Raw genomic sequence first — 20060 nt, forward strand, 5'->3', positions numbered from 1 at the left:
ATTTGCAAAGAGTGACGTTTCCAATGTATGATGTACAGAATGTATTCTTGTACCAACAGTTGATTCTAAGCCTATAAGTCAGACAGGCAGTGCAGTCATAACAGTATAAAATTATTCGCCGTTAAGTTATGATTATCAGTACATGTAATCATATGAACTTTTGCATTTTGAGTAGTTTTGAAAGTGACAACCAACACATTAGTCTTCTTTCCTAAAAATCTCGGTAATTTTGTATGAACATTGACTGATGTATATTTCCATAATGCATTTTCTGCCACAAAGTATGTTTTTGTTTTTGTTTTGCATTTACTGTGGATAAAAAATGTATCAGTTTTGGTAGTACGTTGGGTATTGTTTAAATTATCTACTTTGTTGCCTACTTTGGTGATTTAGAAAGTTGAGTTGTCATGACTATATTTTGCAGCAAACTGCTGACTTAAACTGCTGCTTATTTTTTTATTTCTAGTGAAAAACTAATAACATTGCTTTAGAGTGCCTTTGTAGAGGAATATACCTTGTAGAGGAATATTAATATAGGATTGTCAGTGTTGTATTTAGTCTGTATTTCTATTCTATGGCAAAAGTCTATTTTTTAACAGAAGTAATGTTATTTCAGCCAGCAATTAGAAATGGATAACCTTCATAAAAAACTTAATTAAAAGAAGTATTTATTGAATGAAAAATAGTTTTGATTGTTATTTTAATATTTCATACAGAACAATGCTTATAAATAAACAAAATATGTTAATCTGAATATTAATTAAATTAAAAATTTTACCTGGGTTCTGTTCAGTTCGAGACATGTCTTTCTTAAAATAAGTATAATCACTGAACGTAGCAAAAGCTATAGCTGAAATTACTGTTGCATACATCAAACTAAAACAGAAGAGAATTGTATTTAGCTTTACTAAAACATAAATACATTTCTTGAGAAAATGTTTTTATGAAAAAATTACATATTCAATATAATTGTTTTTTCGTTAGAATTGTTATTTATTTGAAACAGTTAAAATTGTATTAACACAGAAAATTTATAAAAATGAGGAGCTCAATAACAAAACATTCCTTGTCGTTCGAGTGAAATTTGTGGCAAACCACAAAAAACATTTGTGAAGCTAAAATTCTGTATCTATGCAGAAAAATGTTATCAAGTTATCTGTCATGTTTATAAATTTAATAGAAACATATATTATCAAAAAAATAGGTAATGAAAGCAACACATTAAAAGTAAATAAAGAAATAATTCTGAACAAAAGTCATTTTGTAACTATAATAAAGACAAGGGATGTTTTGGAATGAAACGCTTCAGACAAGAAACATTCTGGTTCAAAAGACAGTGTACAAAATTTTTCAAAAGATTATACAATTTGTTACTAAAAAAAGGTAACAATTCTTTATGCTTATTCTATAGTACAAAAAAAAATTTAGTATTTAGGCCTATATGAGTCTTTTAATATGATAGAAATTGTGGTTTATCAGTGAAAGTAAGTTAAGTTGTTATTACAATTTCATACAATAAAAAAGAAAATAATAACCTTACCTGACTATTTAAAGTATATTTTCAACATCTTCCATCATGGAAGGTAGTACTTCCACCTTCCACGAAAGGTGGAAGTATCGCAGAATGTGATATCTTCCAATTCATTTTCCAAACCCTTGCAGTCAATATGTTCACCCAAAATGGCATTTTATAAAATAATAAGTCCAGGTTCACATCCCAGTCCTCTTAAAATGAAAAATGTACAAGTACTTCACATTCTCAACCTTTTTTGTTTTTATAAGAATGCCTTTCTCTATTTGTAGTTCTCTATTGTATTTATTTCTCTATTGTAATCTTAACAGCTTCTGTTTTGGTTTAAGAATTTTTTTTTAAGGTACCTATATCTGTTTGGTACCATGGTTTTCCTTTAACTAGTACTTCAGACACAGGTGTTCTGCCTCAATTTAGTATAAATCATTTGGTGGGAATGAACTTAAAATGAAACTGGACAGATTTTTTTATTAGTTTTCCACAAGCTTCCTTCCAGTCATACACGGCACAGTCGTCAGTTTGAGAACAGTTTTTAGTATTCTTCGGGTATATTATAGTGTCTAGATATTGAGGTTTTAACTCAATCCAAATGAACACCCTGTCTGAAGGAAGGTTTGAATGGCCAGGGACTGAGAAATTAAGATGGGTGTACTGTATGTGCAACAGAACACAGTTTACAAGCCAGTACATTAGCATGAATAGCAAGGCAGAATTCTTATTCTGAAAACATTCTATTCTGAAAACAGACCTATTTTAGTGCATCCTTCAAAATTAGTCATCTGTAATTTGTGAAACACAGTGGAAGTGGAAGTGGAAACACAGTGGAAGTTATTTGAACAGACCCCTTTGCAGCTTCTTCTTCAGTTCATGTATAAATATTAACGTTTACCTTTTGGTGATTTATGTTTTGAAATGCATTCGCATACTGGTAAATTATATACATAAAACTGACAGCAGTAATAAACCACTTGGTCTGGGATCTTTGGAAGTACATCATTTTTCTGGTAATCAAAAGATGATGTTATTTCCCCTCTATTTGTTTACTGAATAAACACCCACTTCTTTTTTTATGAAATTTTCATTCTGTTTTCCATGAACTAACTCCAGCCTTCTCTTTTAGTTCATACTGACAACATTTAAAATTGGTAAAGTTTGTTAATTTCAATTTCTCATATAGAGGAGAAAAGCTGAATAAAGTCATACAAGAATATCAATTTCAAACATTTTTCGACAAGAGGACTCTTGAAAATGAGCTCCTCAACGTATCCACTGCTGGAGAGCCAAAACTTAGATTATAGTCAGTGATAAAAACATCTTAAACATAAGCATAGGGAACTCAAAGCCCTTCAGCATTATTGTTATATATTTTATGTAGCTTTGAAATATTCAGGAAACTGGGCAAGTTCTGGCATGTTTTACATAAGCCTCTGCGGTAATGTTTTTTTAATGGAACTAGTTTTTCAATGAAAGACTTCACTGCAGTAATTTTATTTTCATAAAGATGGGGAATCTGTGATCACCATCACCAGCTTCAGAAGCAAGGCTTCCATTTAAAAAATGACTTCTGCAGAAATGCTGAATTCTTTTCTCTGCAACACCTGGTATTTCAGAAAAAGCTTCCTTACATACTTGAATTTGCCTTGTTTGTCCATCTTTTGTGTGTGAAATGAAGAATCTATTCCATGTTTGCATTATCTGCTTTTACATATTTCTCTTCTTCTCTTAGAAGATTAAGTCTTACAGTTAAGCATGAAATTGTCTTAATTTCCTTATTTCTTTTTTTATAAATGTTCTGATTAAATTTACAAATATACTTCATAGTTAACTCACTACATTTAAACTTGCTTGAACCATGTGAGTACTGAGAACATTTTGGTAAATTTTTTAGAGCATTACCCTGCTTTTTTGCCACTTTCCAGCATTCAACATCTCAGTACATTTCCCTTTTCCCTTTTATTACAAGGTTAAACTACGTTTTTGCACTTCTTGTTCACTGGTTTGAGTACCTTACATACAAAACAATATATAATATTGCAACAGTCTATAGTCCGATAAAATACAGTAAGTTTTAATAAGGTTATAATCAAACTGATAATTCTATTGCATAAAACAAACTAATAAGTCATATTGTTCATAACTAATACATATATGTAAACAACACGCTAAAGAAAAAAAGATAACCCAAATTTTACCAAATGTATCTAAATAACCAGAGAAGGATCAAACACTCAGAACTCATAATCACTTTCCAGAAAATATTTATGTCAACTGTTCGGAATATTAGCCGTGTGACCACATTAAATATTTCCCTTCTGTAACATTACATTATATTCTATTTCACAGAATTTTTTATTATAATTTATTATTCTATGATGTGCAGTACATTGGACAGAGACACCATTGAAAGTAAAGCCATGTCTATATTTAATGTATGCATTGGACAAGAGACTTTTTGTTACAAAAAAAAGGAAGCAAATTGAAAATATTAGAGCCTTATGAATGGACATTTTGGAAACAAGATTCATACATTATTTAAATTGATTTTTTAATCATTTTAAGGATGTTTTTTTAACAAAAATCATATTTTCTCCTGTAGGAGGAGAAAATGCTGAATAAAGTCAGAAAAAATGCTGAATAAAGTCCAAAAATGTTTGAAATTGAAAACAATTTCAAACATTTTTGGATGAGAGTCGTTTTGGAAATGCGATTCTGAAATATTTAATTTCCAAACATAAAAAATCCTTCTCAAAAATACTTTTAATACTCATATAACATAAACTAATTAAGAGTTTTTAGAGCTCCAAATTTAGAAAAATCATTCAAGCAGAGGTATCAATAACAACTTAGCTTATTACATTTTCATTACAAAAACAAAACTTTCCAAAAATTCAAAAAGAAATTTCTTAATTAATTTTTAAGATGTCATCAACTGAATTATTCATTAGCCCTTAATAAAAAGTAACATTATGGAGTGAAATACCCCAACAATATTCGACTTTAATGATCTACAGGTGTTACAATTAAATATGTCTTTGGCATTTTATCCTTATTAAACAAACTTGAATTAAGCTACTCCATGAGATCTGTTAGTGGTTAGATAAGTTATCATTTATGCATTTTGGTAATAACAAAATCTACACAATTTACCATTTTACCTAGAACAAAATATATGTTAAAGAAATGCTACCTGCTTTTTATCAGAATTGGTAATCAAGTATTACAGATAAGAAGAAAAGCAACAATTAGTAAAAAAAAATTAGAGTGCTTGATTATTTTCCTTTAAAAAAATTCTTTAGAACAAATATCATAAAATGCTATTTTAAAACCTTCAGCTACCATTCAAATATTTTTTGCAGTTATGACAAATTAATTATAAATGAATGAATTTGTAAATGAATTATAAATTATAAATGACCTCATAATTGGTTGTGAAAGAGAGACTTTAGAAGAAAAAATTCCATTAATTTTAAATCAAATCATACAACATTTAATATATTTTTTCTGTCATGTACTTTTCTTGAACTACTGTACTTCTGATGTACTGTGACTGCAGGATTTCAATATTGAAGCATCATTATCTTTAAATTACACCATATGAAATGTGATTTAAATAATGCTGAACTAAAACTTGACATGCTTGTTATATTTTTCATTGGAGGTATCATTACCTCCAATGAAAAAGCAAACAAATAAAATAAAAGGATACCATTTATTTATATTAAACGGAAACAAAGGGGCAGACTGTGATATTTTTTAATGCATTGTCTCAGAACAGAGGGCTACATTAATTTGTTCCATCACAACAATTGTACCAATGTTTTTTATGGCTATGATGCATTTAATGCATCTAAGGTACTAAAGACACCAGTTAGAATTACTCTTGTTGAGATTAATGATTTTTATTTCATAGTCAGTCTCAGTTGTGCACAGAGTGAAGGCGTCACTTGCAGGATAGAATATGAAGTGAATTTCATTTCATAGGCCACATGATGACATCCAACCATACATCTGGTTCAGTGCAGAAGTTAATCAGTAAATCAGTAGTCACTTCATTCCTCACTTTCCTAGTAAGCCTGGTTTGAATAATTTTTATTAATGAGAATGGTTTGTCATTTTTAGGAGTGACTTGTAACTTTTGTCCAGTCATCCACAAACATTGCAATTATTGCACTCAACATATATTACTCATTTAAACACACTGGATGTTTATACAGCACTGCCAAATAGAATAATGATAACAAAAAAATGTTTTAATATCATCTTAATAGTAATTATAAAATATATACAATCAAACTAAACTTACAGAGTGACTGCTCCAGAAGTAGTTAATCTGAAAGGTTTTTTCTGAACTTGACAAGAATTAGACTTCATGCTCATTCTAATATTAAGACCAGTGTCAGTTGAATTATACTTCATAAGGTAATGTGAAAATATATTTTCAATTTCATTTACTGAGCATGATGATGGTACACACAATCCCCAAAGTAATTCAGAAAATGATGGAGCAATTTTTATATCTATCTGGAAAATAAATTCAAAGAATGTCAACAAATTGCTGCATTATAATTTATTCAACAATAGAAAATTAAATTCTTATTGCTTTTCTGTTGTTATAGGAAAATATCTGTTATTCTGTGTTAACATGCAGTTTTACTTCTGTTCAGTAAGCATGAATTGATATATTTATAAATATAACTTTTCTTTTAAGAGGTCCAAGGAGTACACAAACCAAACTATGCTGACTTCAAAATGTTCTTAATTGGACAAACATTGTGCATTTTCATTCAAAGATAAAATAATTATAACAAAAACATCCATATTGAAAGTTTGTTATTAATACTTTATACTTTTCAGGAAATGATAAAACTTGATTTTTTTTTTAATTTTCTCAAATACTTTAGAAAATACAAACAATTACAAAACTGACCTATAATTTTGTAAATTGAATGCCAAATCTTGAGGGAAATAACGAATGTATTAGGAAAGGTGTAAAGTACTCCATTGTTCAATGATGTATTAATTAAAATTGTAAACTTGGATTTAGATGCAACTGTGTGATAATATTTTAATTTGTAATGAATTGGCTAACTGTAATTTAAATTAAATTATAAAGAGAAACAGCTTAGTAATGATTTACCGAACAAAAAAATATAAAACAAGGGATGTTTTGACATTAAACAGTAATTACCAGATGCAGTGAAATTTTTATTCTCATCTGTCTATTTATTTACTAATTATATCTTATTTATATTATAAATGTTATATTGTAGAAGTATTTTCAAGAACTCAGCTAAATCCTCTAAAGATACTGTCTTATAATTTTAATTTATAAAGGAATTTTTTAAATAGTAATAGCTTATATTGCAATAAGTAAAGTTGATTTTGATGTATCACAGTTTCATAAATACTTCTACAGTTGTGCATATTAATAACTGTAAACCTGTACAGACATTACCATAAATAAAATTATGCTGAAAATATGAATATGAAATACAAACATCATCAGGTGTGCTGTGCATTGCTCTGTGTGACTGAATTAAATCCAGAACATTTTGATCTAATTTCGACGAGTTTCTTTTATCAAGAAACAGTGAAGCTAGGCAATACTGTCCTTGAATATCATTCTGTGATTCAGATATTTCAACACAACCGTCATAATCTCCTAATTGTGCTGAGTTCCCTCTTAACACACCAGATCCAAGTTTTCCTGTTGCATCATACACTGTAAAATAAAAATGTATTATGTAAAATCTACATATTATAAAAAAACTAATTATTAAATATGAGTGTACTGTTTTTTTTTTTATTCCTAATGATAATTCTTACTTTCCTATAACTAATGGAATTAGAAAAATAAAATTGAAATGAGGATAATAAGAGCCATATATTATAAATTTCAAATAGTTCATTTTATGCTTTCCTTTACATTCAGTTACTTTTACAAAAGTATGTATTAGAAAACCTATTTAAACTAACTTAAATCCATTTCTCCTTAGAATTTTACTTTGATTAAATTCTTTGCAATAGATCTATTTTCTGTTCTGAAATTTTCATTATTTTAAGTAAAACCTTTTACAATCATATTACATAGAAGATGCAATTTCTATAATTTGTTTTCAATGTTTGCTTTTCTGTCTCATTGTTACATTGTAACAAAAGAATTATTGATCTGATTCAAATGAAAAATTTACTTTTGTAAAGATTGGTTATCAGAAGGAATGATGAAGACTACAAAACATCTGAAAAACAACAATAGGAGTAATGATAGGATTTTCTCTAAGTCAAAATTGGTTTTCTGTCAATATCTTGCTTATTTTTCCACTATGATACTTTTTCAGAAGCAAAAATTAAAGCTGTACATAACTTTTGTTGGACTTTTGGCCAGTCACACTCTCACTGGATAAAAATAGTTCTTTGCAACTTTCTCAATAATCTTTGATTCCCTCTTTGAGAGAGAATGTATATATATATATATATATATGTATATGTATGTATGTATGTATGTATGTATGCATACATGCATGTTTGTGTATGTGTATATATATATATGTGTGTGTGTGTGTGTGTGTGTTTTAATTGATTTACTTACTTATTTTTTTTATTTAATATTTAAGATGTTCATAATTTGTATTTTTTTCTAATAAAAAAATAACAATAATTTCGTTATTTTTGTAACAAAAAAGAAAGAAGTAGTATAATATCCAAATTTATATATATATATTTATTAATCTGTTATATATATATTAATATGTATACATATTAAAATTAATCTATTCAGTGAATTCATCAATTTTTCTATTTGATACATGCACACAAAATCAAAGTAATACTTAGAATTAAGAGGAATAAAATGAATTTGCTTAATTAAATAGTCATTTTAGATAAATTTAGCTCTTTAATAGTATTATGATGGATGTTGTAATCCAAAAAATATTGTAGCAGTCTGACTAGAGATTCAGGTCACTCCCGAAATGAAATACATTCTCAATAGACATGGTTGTTGCAACAACAATCATTCTCTTTTATATGGTTACACTACAGGACACTAAGTGTTCCAAACTGTAAGTAATATTCAGCTCTACAAGCAACAGCTTCAAGAGTTGTATAATTACACCATTTTTCCAGAAAAAGTATTTCTGGCAAACAGACACTTTTATTGCATGATAGTTATAAGAAAAATTGAGATGGCACATGTGTAAAGCAACAAATAGATTCGGAAACTACTGTGAGATTATTTTTGCTCAGGTACAAATCATGTTTCTTAACTAAGAAACATGATTTCAGAATCATCTTTTAAGAACTATCTTCCATAAAACATGAATTGATTTATCAATCAGGTCAGCAATTTTCATGTTGTATAGAGTGGTGCAATATACTGATAAGCAGGTTGTAATGTAATCCTTTACTTTTTTAAAAACTGTCAAAAATCTTAACATTTTTCAAATAAAGTGTGAAAGAGTGAATCTCAGAAATGAAATTTATTTCTCCTATTGTTTCTTAAAAGCTATTATGATTTTTTTTAAATAACGAGAAGTTTACATTTTGGTTAGTAATGTTTGGATTAATAAATTACTAATCTACTTTTGTATTGGTTATCTTAATGGTTTTTTATAGGCGAAAGCTTATATGAACATTATTATTCCTAATGTTATTCTTAGTTTTCTGGAAAAGAAATCTCTAGAATAGCAATTAATTAGATTAAAATTAATACTTGTAATGCAATTGTAATAAATACCAGTCACTCTTTAAGATAATTTTTAGCGATCATCCTTATCCCTAGTAATGTGGCAAATTCTATAATGTGATGACCCCATTAGGACATTAATTCAGCTAAATATAAAAATGTACATTAAATAAAAATAAAACATGCCAAGATTCAGTTCCTTAGATCACTTCACATATCACACTAGATAAATCACAGGAAATAGTAACTATCACACCAGAATGTAAAAATAAAATACATGATAAGGTGGTGATATAACAACAATAACTGAACCACTATCATCTTAAATGTACTTGTCCAGCTTTAATACTAAATTATCACTGAACACATTTTTTCTATTAACATTTCTGGGGAACATAAAGAATATATAAGCGTAACCTACAGCTAACTAGATTAGGTTCTTTCCTTTTTTTCATAATGATTAAAATTTTACATTTGACATAACAACTGACTTCAAAATAAAAAATTATTCTCAAACAATTGTACCTTATAGTAATGTGATTGTTTCTATTAACCTATAAACGAGTATTATCTATTTTCAGCCAAGAAAAAATATCCAATTTTGGGTAGTTTTAAAACAGATTTAGCTTTTTTATTATAAAAATTATGGATAATCTTAGTTGTTCAGAAAATTAATCTTGAGTTTTAAAAATTTGATCCTACTTCATTAAAATATTAAAAGTCAGGAAATTAATTATTAAATATTTAAAGTATTTTTTTTATTTAAAGTGTTTTTAAATAGCTGCAGAAAATTCTTTGAAGTAAAAAAATAAGATAGGGCCACTTTAAGGCAATATTGATGTAGCACCTAACTCCCTTAATTTTTGTTTCATATTTTAATGGGCTATAAAATTCAATTAAAATAAAATCAGAAACTTACTTTTTAATGCCCACAATTCCATATTTTGTAATTCATTTAGAAAAAATTGAAAGTGATTCCAGCATGCTGGACTGATCAATTCTTGATCAATAGTAATAGGTAATGATGATGGAAGATTCCAGTTTCTTCCAGGCCAAATTGATTCATCATCTGTAATAAAAATAAGTTTTGACTCATAAGTTAAAACAGGAATACAGTAAGGTAGAACAGATGTAGATATATAATAATAATAATAATAATAATAATAATTAATCTTTATTATTTGAAGGAAGTGCTGAAAGAAACAAATTATCTTCCCACATTTCTAATGTTAACCATCTCTCATTAGACATAGCACTTAGAAAGTGCTATGCCTAATAAGCGTGATCTGTTTAGTTCTGAAAGGACACTGTTTCCAATCTGGCTGGTCACAATAAAAAAAATAATATACTGTTACTGTTTTTCTCTCATCTTTGAAAAAACCAATACTCTGTTTTGTTTTCTACTCTATATTATGTATTAAATTTGATTGGAAACCCAATCACTAAACAACTACTGCACAGACTGGTGGATCTAACCTTTACATTTTGGGTAATGTTCAGACCTGATTTCTGCCTCGTTGAAACGGAGCAGAAATCAAGTCTCAATTGTTTACTACTTCTACTATTAGTAATAGTAGTAAACAATTGTTTACAATTCATTTTTACAACAGTGAAGTATCAACCAATATCAAAGATGTTCATTGACTGCTAAGTTAATTGTTTTCAATAATCACCATAAGAGGCACTAGAATTGTTCAAATCTAGAGTCAATAATTTGTTTTCAAACAATGCTGTAACTGCTTTGAAGTTTGTAAATGGTTGTTAATTTTGTTTTATAATAATCATAAATCAGTCCATACAGTTATTACTACAGTACTTGGTACAGATACTCTAAAGTATAGAAATTCCATTCAAATACTTACTGTTTGTCTGAAAACTATTCTTTGGAAGAAGACATATTAATAAAATCACCACTTTTGTTATCATTGTCACAGATCCTGAAGAATTTTCAATTTCCTGTAAAAAAGCAGGTCAGAATTATTATATGGATCAGTATTCGAGATTCGAGAAATGTGTTAAGAGTTGACAGATATTTTTTTTTACAACCTCAATAACAGTGACTACAAGTTATTACATATTTCCTATTAGTTAACTGAATTTATCAAGGGCAGCATATCGTAATATGAAAAACAGAGATGTCTGGGCATGATATCTCAGTGTCCTCTACCCAGAAATTAATAGAATCATGATTATAAACCCCACACAAATATGGTGTGTAGTTTTTGTCTGCAAGTGGATATGTTAACGAGAGGTGGAAGGCGAACTACAGTGCATATTAAAGATGTAGATACAGACGACCGAACAAGAGTTCAAGGAGCCATAGCACATGTGTTGAAGCAAGCTTATGGTGAGACATAAAATGTTTCTATAGTTATAACACTACTGGCTGCCAACATGTTGATAGAGCGGAGAATACAAATTGGCTGGGTCCATTGCAGGGCCTACAGAAGATGTCGATCGGTGCTACAGATGCTGGGGCACCGGTCATAGGAGAAGTAAGTGTAAGGGCCTTGACAGCTCGGAATTATGCTTTAATTGTGGGTGGAAAGGGCACAAAATTGTGTCATGCTTAGAGCCCAAGAAGTGCCTAGACTGTGGGAAGGGGACTATCGCATTGGAGGAGTACCGTGCAAATCAACCAAGAATGATTAAAGTGCTGCTAACTAATGCCAACAGACGTTTGCTCTCCAATGTTCTAGTGGAAGAGGTAGCAAAGAAACGAGATGTTGACCTAATGGTAGCTACCGAACTAAACAAATATGTTGCAGCAAGTGTTGGTTGGTTGATAGCAAAGGAGATGTCGCCATCTTCGATATCAGTGGCAGGTGGATGTGGACTCTTCTAAGTCATGGCAAAGGACTCATAGCGTTGGAACTGGCAAATGCAGTTGTCATTGGAGCATATGTTTCACCAAACATCGAGTTTGCTGCGTTATAGGCATTCATAGACACGCTATACGAGATAATAACGTCATCTCCCAAACGAGTGGTAGTAGTCAGCTACTTCAACAGCAGAGCAGTGGTGACAGCAGTAGCACCACGAACAGTCGAGGTGAAGTGTTGACTGAATTGCTCGAAGTCACTGGGTGTTATTGTGTTAACGAAGGAACCCTAACATACCAGGCTAGGGAACACTCATCGCTGTTAAATTTAACACTACCAATTGGCAGGTGTAATAAAGAACAACTACAGGTGGAGTGTGTTGACTGAAGATACGGCCAGTGACTATCTCGCTATGTTTGTGGAGCTAACAGATACTGCGTTTTATATTGCAGATATAAGCGGGAGTTTCGGCTGACTAAGCAGCAAGTAGAGAGAATTGTGGCAAAAGTTATCAACAGAATCGAGACAGGTGTGCTACTGACTCCGGAGACAATGCCGACAGTCATACAGCAAACGATGACTCAGATCATGACAGTAGTAGAATCTCATAAGACGGCATACTGGTGGTCGCCACAGATTGTTAGGCTACATGGTGAAGTGCAGACTAGTAGGCGACGCAAACAACGGTTGCGACAGGCTGGTGTTATTGCTTATGAGGAGGCGGTGCAAAATTATGTTTTAAAAGGCGTTTGCACAATGAGATCAAACGATTGAAGCGTGAGTGCTGATACCAGCTGTGCGAGGAAGTAAATAACGATCCATGGGGCCAGTCCTACCGGATCGCGATTAAACGTTTCGTAGGCGGTTACCTGTGCTGACTAGGGAGCAAGCGAGAGAACAGATAGTTAGTTCTTTCCATGTACTGAAGATAAGGTCGAGGAAGTTATTACATGTGATTCAAGACTTCACTTTGGAAGACGTCACGACCGCAGGTAAACATCTAGGGAATAAAAAGAGCCCGGACCTAGATGACATACCAGCTGCCATCCTGAAAAAATTATTAGAGAAGATACCGTGGAAGTTAGTCGATGTAGCTCGTTCTGGCATTCGAGAATAGGTGTTTCCCACGATGTTGGAAATAATCCAAAGTAGTTTTTCTCCCAAAAAACAAGTTAAAAAAAGATAGAGTAGCCTCCTATGGACCCTTGATTCTAATAAACACCATGGGCAAGATGATAGAGAAGATTTTAGCAGCACGCATCATTAGGGAGCTCAACGAAGGTGAAGGTATTAACAATTAGTAAAGGCAATTTGGGTTTTGTAAGAACCATTCGGCCAAACAGGCGTTTGTGAAAGTTATGAGTTATGAGTATGGCCAGAAAGATAAGAGCTGGTACTTGGCATACGCGTGGAATTCTTCTGTTTACATCCTTAGACATCAAAACGTGTTTGGCTCAGCGCCATGACAGGTAATTATGGCCGCCATGCGGGAGAATGGCGTAAGTCAATATCTCTGTTGTCAAGTCAGAGATTATTTATCCAAGCGATGGAATACTATCGAGGCTCAGGAGGGAAAGATCAAATTTTAGTCGTTTGGCGGAGTCCCCCAGGAATGGTGCTGAGGCCCCTGCTTTGCGTCCTAGCTTATGATAGTGTTCTCCGTTTGAGGCTTTCAGAAAGTTCCGCTGCAATAGCCTATGCTGATGACCTTGCTCTCTTAATCCAAGGCAAGACTGAAGAAGAGGTTGCAGTGAAGGGAAATGCTTCATTAGCGATGGTCAGTGACTGGTTGAGGACACGGGATTTAAAGCTTGCGCCAGATAAGAGCGTATATACTTTGATGACCGCCAGGAAAGTGATTGCTCCGATTGAGCTGAAGGTTGATGATCAGCCGATTCAATACAGGCCGCACTTAAAGTATCTGGGTGTCACATTGTATAAGAATTGTAAATTCACGGAACATATCTTACAGACCTGCATGAAGCTGAACGTACAATTAAGAAATTGAATGTCTTCATGTCAGCACAAAGAGCGCCCAAAATGTCAAACCAAATGTTGGTTATGTCAGTGATTACCTCCTCAACGCTATATGTTGCGCCAGTATAGGGTGCATCGACAGCCATAAAAAAGAATTTAAAATAGAAGCCATCAGAATTTAAATAGAATGCGAAAAGTTCACAGAAGATCGTTCTTGGGAGTGGTATCTTCTTACCGTAATGTATCGTACGAGGCGCTATGCGTGGTTGTCTCTGTACCACCGATTGAGCTTCAAGTTCGGAAAAGAATAGACATCTACCGTATAATGGTGTTTTCAAAGGCGAGACAATAAATAGAATACTGGATGACTGGAAGGAGAAGTGGAAAGCAGTTGAAGGTGTTGCCGCGTGGACCAAGAGACTAATATATGAATTGCACGTTTGGCTTGGAAGAATGCACGGTGAGACCTATTACTATTTGATACAAATCATTACAAGTCACGTAATTTCGAAAAGTGTTTGAGGAGGTTCGGGAGAAGGGAATCCTCCAGATGTATGTTCTGTGAACAACCAGATACGGTCGAACTTAGAGTTTTCATATGCTCGAGGTGGGCGGTTAAAAGATTCTAGGCCGGTAAATCAGGTCTAACACCAGAAACCCTCATAGATTATACGTTGAATCCTGTCGAACAATGGAAAGCAGTTGAACTTTTTGCGACAGACGTGATTAAACAAAAGAACGAGGGGAGGTCGAGGGGTTTTGGAGTCAGGTGGATAGCCCCAACCGCGAGGGCTGGCATGCTCCAGGGTTACAGTCTCAATGAACAGTTGGGGACTCCGGAGTGTTAGTGTAGGTTGAAAAAACCCGAACCGGTGAGGGTGTCTCGGCATCCCTCATTTAAGTGAACAAATAGCACTCTCAAAATAGCTGACCGGCGAGCCTATCTGCAATGCCGGATGTACAGCCGATCGGTGGGTAGGATCGTTAGAGTAAAAAAGAAACTTCCCTGGATTGTGTTATACCTTCCAGTTCGAACCGATTCAGGGAAGTGAAGGTAAAAAAAATCTGAGGAGGAGGTGGCCGATCAGGAAGGGTGGGAAGCTCCGGCATCCCACCCGTAAAGGCGGGGAGTCCTGTGGTCCTTAGGTGGGGATGGTAAGAGACCGTAGAACCGGTTCTGGGACCCCTTCGGGGAACCCTGAATTAAAGGCGTTGCAAAAAATGAGTTGAACAGGCTTGGGCTAAAGTAAAACGCTTTCTGAGAGAAAATAATTGTGGTAACTTAAATCAATATAATTTAAAGAAATTAACCGACATGACCATCAAAGCAGTAACTGAGTGTACCGGAAAAGTTACTTTTCAAAAGTAACAAATCTGGAGGAAGAATGCTGGCTAAAGACGGAATTGTTTTGGTTGTCACTGATAAGTTTATTATATCCACCAGCAAGGCAGACAATTCTTCAACAAACTCTGAATCCAACAGCGATGATACAGGCAGGGGTGAAAACTGGCTACAGCAGTTTTATAAGACTAAGTACAAAAGTTATTTAAGTACTAGTGAAAATATTTATTCCCTTTTTAGTGCATACAAAATAGGCTGATTTAAATTTAAACATTAATCTTTTGTAGTTCAAAAAATAATATTATGTTCAGTAAGTAGTTCAATTTGAGAGGAGAGTGGAGGAAGTGTTAGGAGAAGACCAATTTGGTTTCAGGAAAAGTATAGGGACAAGGGAAGCAATTTTAGGCCTCAGATTAATAGTAGAAGGAAGATTAAAGAAAAACAAACCAACATACTTGGCGTTTATAGACCTAGAAAAGGCATTCGATAACGTAGACTGGAATAAAATGTTCAGCATTTTAAAAAAATTAGGGTTCAAATACAGAGATAGAAGAACAATTGCTAACATGTACAGGAACCAAACAGCAACAGTAGCAATTGAAGAACATAAGAAAGAAGCCATAATAAGAAAGGGAGTCCGACAAGGAAGTTCTCTATCTCCGTTGCTTTTTAATCTTTACTTGGAACTAGCAGTTAATGATGTTAAAGAACAATTTAGATTCGGAGTAACAGTATTCCTATACGACACTTCTTTCTGGACATATCCCGGTTATTTAATAATTCACGGTGGCCCTCTGCTCTGTTTCAGTTGCAGAAGCCTAAATGTACACGAAATGAATTGGAAGTGATCCCAAGTTATTTCAGCCATCGGACTGTTTCCCTGCGTGATGGCGGCTCGGAGGTTCGTAAAACCCTAACTAAAGGATGCCCTCAGGGCAGTGTCCTGAATCCCCTTATTTGGATTATAGAATTCGATTCCCTGTTGCGTTTGAGGTTGCCGTGTTGTTGTCGTGTCATCGCTTATGCTGACGACGCGTTACTGCTGATTGAAGGGGATTCGCGTAACGAAGTAGAGTTCCGAGCTGCTCATGCTTGTGAGACACTCCAGCTGTGGAGTTTCCAATATAAGATGATTTTCAGCCCAGAAAAAACCACAATGATATTGCTTAAGGGTCGATTGGGCCCAACGACTCCTCTTGTTGGCTGTTATAGGCGGTTGTAGAACAGTCTCGCGGGAGGCAGTCTGTGTTATAGCCAGACGCAAACCAATACATATCTTGGCTAATGAGCGTAAGGAACGCTACATTTCCAAGGTAAATAACCTATTGACGTCAGAACGAAAGCAGCAGTTGAAGACAGGGACCTTGCGTCTTGGAAGGTCGGGTGGAACGAATCCCCCACAGGTCGATACACGCATGGTATTTTTCCTACAGTGTCTAATTTAGGTGCGATTAGATGGGTTTCCCCCAATCGGTGTATTACACAGTTTCTCTCCGGGCATGGTTCCTTTCGGGTGAGTTTGGCTAGGTTTCTTCGGTGGATTCGACTCAATGCCCGGATTGTGGGGCTGATGATACAGTGGACCACCTCCTCTACGTCTGTCCCCAATTGAGGTCGAACGTTCACGAGCTGTTAAGGAACTTAAGAGAATACATTCCTTTCTGGATCTCCGTATTAATTGGATGATCCGCGAGGAGTGCTTTATAGTAACTGGTTTTCTTCGCGCCCTTGCGGTGTGTAGGTCTGCAGAGGGAATTTAATCAAGTTTTTTGATCGTGGTAGGATCCCGGGTGGCTAAGGTTCCAGCCTAGGCATTAGATTGGTTGGAGGTAGGCGCATTGGCATCGCGCCACGGTATATTGGTATTGTTTGTGATTCGATTTGGGGCTCCCGCTGGCAGGGCTAGCCGTGCTGCCTATGGTAGCTCGTGTAACCGGGGACGTGACTTAGTTCCGCCGGTGGCGGTCCCTGATTGTGAATTGGTAATGCCGCGCGAGACTCCATGATGGGACCGGGTGGTGGTGCGGAATTTGTCCCCAGATCCTGCGCGGACCGGAATAAGGTTACATTTCCCTTGTTAGGTGACCTAATTTGGTCGACGTATTTGGGCGAAGGTCTGAATTTCTATGTTGCCGTAAAACATTATTAGTTAGTTAGTTTGTTCGGTTAGTTAGTTTGAGGGAATCATGCTAGGAAGATTTCCGTTTGAGTCCTACGTGAAGGCAAAATTTGATTTGTATTTTACTGATGCAACTGTCTACCGAGGCATTTACATAGGTGGCATCCCGACCGAGGCCCTGCTGATGACTGTAAGATGTAATCAGTAAGAGGATCTAAAGACGACCTCCGTTAAAATCCCCCAGGGCTCTGAACGGAGGGGTTGGTATGGTGACCGGAAACATCACAAGGTGACGTTACCGTAGTATATCTTCCCGCTACGGGGTTGGGATGTTCCTTAAGAAATTTCAAGTAATTCTGAATTTAGACGTCCTAGAAGAATGAATGATCCAATTAGTTGATCGAAGATAGACCACACCACACATTGACGCTAAATCGATTTTGGAAATTACATTCTACTGTCATGTTTGGATTAACTTCGGTCCAAGCGTGTTCGTTGCAAAGGTTATTGATGCCATCCCCTGTAAACTGAGCCTCGTCAATATATAAAATGAACACGTTGCAAATCTTTATTTGCAATGTTGCAAATGAAAAGAAGAATCTCTTGGTTGAAGATTTTGTACTCATTTATTATGGTAAGGATACATACAGCTTGTTATTATGAAGTGTCCTCCACATTACAGACTTGGAAACTCTAAATGTCCATAGTATACTAACATTCGGATTGTGTTGAGCAGTCTCGACAATGGTTTCAGCAATGTTGGTATCATGATTGGCAGAACGCTCACAATAAATACTAATGCTGGGATGTGTACCGGTTTCTTGTAGCATAAGGAATGTTCCATTACTTTTTTGAGGATTTGGAACTTCATGGTTAGAAAAAAATCTTTTGTAATTCTGCAGCAGCAGCAGCAGTTGTATTTCCATCACACATTCCCAAGATAAATATGATTTGTACACGTAATCCATTCATTTTCATATAGTAAGTGTTAGTATTAAAATCAAATTTCTTGAAACTTATTTTCGTATTAAATTCTCTACAAGCATTGATAATAAATTTTAAGCATTTATTAGTCATTTAAAAAAATTCTGTTATGACAAATATTGTGAAAGCTTCTGCAGATATGGTTTTGGTACCAGTTTTATTCAAGTCTGTTTTATTTTTTTAAGGTCAAAAACCGCAAGAAAAACATCAAGTATACTGCTTTATTTGGGTTCCTAGAATTTCAGTATGCTTTTATTTTACTCTTTGCCCAGGGATCAGGGCGAATCTTCCGCTAGCGATAACTCGCTAATGGGGCATTTTCGGACCCACGTTTACATTTATACACATATACACATCTATTTATATATATATATATATATATATATATATATATATATATACATACACACTAGTATATAAAAATAGTAAATAAACGCTATTCAGACCTAATGTTCTTTTCAACTGTGTTCTAAGCACACGCCTTACTTAACAAAACTGGCAGAAATAAACATAAATTAGAGTGAGAAACAGAATTACAAGAAGACACCGAATGTGGCTTGTATGTGACTTAAAAATGTCATGGAATGTTTTTCTAGTCCAACCAAATAACACTTAGAGAAAAAAAATTGTAACCCGAACTTTTATAAATGGAAATGATAAAGTGGCTTATAATAAACGTAAAAAAAATAAATGCGTGAGCGAAGATGGTAGGGGGCGATTTGGGGGGTTGGGGGTTGAAAAACAATTTGGCAATACAGAAGTTGTAGATCATGCAAAAATCTTACCACTTTTGTAGATGTCTCTTCTTAACACAACCTCAAAATTTCGGAGAAAAATGCGAAAAATCTTTTCTTTTTTTTACTTTACATTACCGCAAAAGTAATTTAATTTTGACGTAACTTGGTGAAATTTTACCTTTCTGTGTCCTAAATAAACAGAAATTTTTTTGACGTCAACTTTCGCCGGAAATTGCAATAATACCATTTTCACCCCTTTTCAATCTCCCAAATCAACCCTCCACCCCCCTACCAACGCATTTGTTTTTTTACGTTTCTTATAAGCTCCTTTACCATTTCCACTCATAAAAGTCCAGGTAACAATTTTTTCCTCTCTAAATGAGTTATTTCGATCTGTAAATTTAACTTAATTTAATTTATTATAAATTATAAAAAATCATCATTAACAAATTTGGTTTATTTGTTGTAAAAGATTACTAATTTCCAGCATCTACCACCATGTACAATAAAAACAAAAAAAATTATAAGCAAAACATTATCAGCTAAAATAAAATATAGAAATAGAATAAAGAAATAGAAAGAAAAACTGCCACAGAACAAGTAAAATTACGTAACTTACAATTAGGTGCAGACCTACACTTTAACTTGATTTAGTCCTGATATTGATAATAGTTGTTTTAATGTATAAAATTGGGCTTACCTTATTTCACAAGAAACAGATTATAATAATGCGTTAAGCATGTTTTGTAGCCAATTAAAATTTAGTTCTGTATTACTTTTGAATTATAGTATTAATAAGTTTTTATCAGAGATCTTATTAATATTAATAATTAATTTTTAAATATTCAAAAATTATTTTTCATT

General features: G+C 33.6%; 1 protein-coding gene across 1 annotated transcript in view; it reads right to left on the reverse strand.

Moving 5' to 3' along the window:
• The window catches only part of LOC142324539 (nose resistant to fluoxetine protein 6-like), a 37752-nt gene extending 26585 nt beyond the window's left edge, over nucleotides 1–11167 (reverse strand). Inside the window, exons 1-5 of the mRNA XM_075365377.1 lie at nucleotides 11078–11167; nucleotides 10135–10284; nucleotides 7030–7253; nucleotides 5835–6052; nucleotides 779–876 (exon numbers count right to left, since the gene is read on the reverse strand). Coding sequence (XP_075221492.1) covers nucleotides 779–876; nucleotides 5835–6052; nucleotides 7030–7253; nucleotides 10135–10284; nucleotides 11078–11141 — 754 coding nt within the window. The 5' untranslated portion in view covers nucleotides 11142–11167. The remainder of the gene's footprint in view (nucleotides 1–778; nucleotides 877–5834; nucleotides 6053–7029; nucleotides 7254–10134; nucleotides 10285–11077) is intronic.
• Between the last annotated feature and the right edge of the window lie 8893 nt (nucleotides 11168–20060).

This window comes from Lycorma delicatula, chromosome 5 (assembly GCF_047948215.1).
Source record: "Lycorma delicatula isolate Av1 chromosome 5, ASM4794821v1, whole genome shotgun sequence".
NCBI classification, from domain to species: domain Eukaryota; kingdom Metazoa; phylum Arthropoda; class Insecta; order Hemiptera; family Fulgoridae; genus Lycorma; species Lycorma delicatula.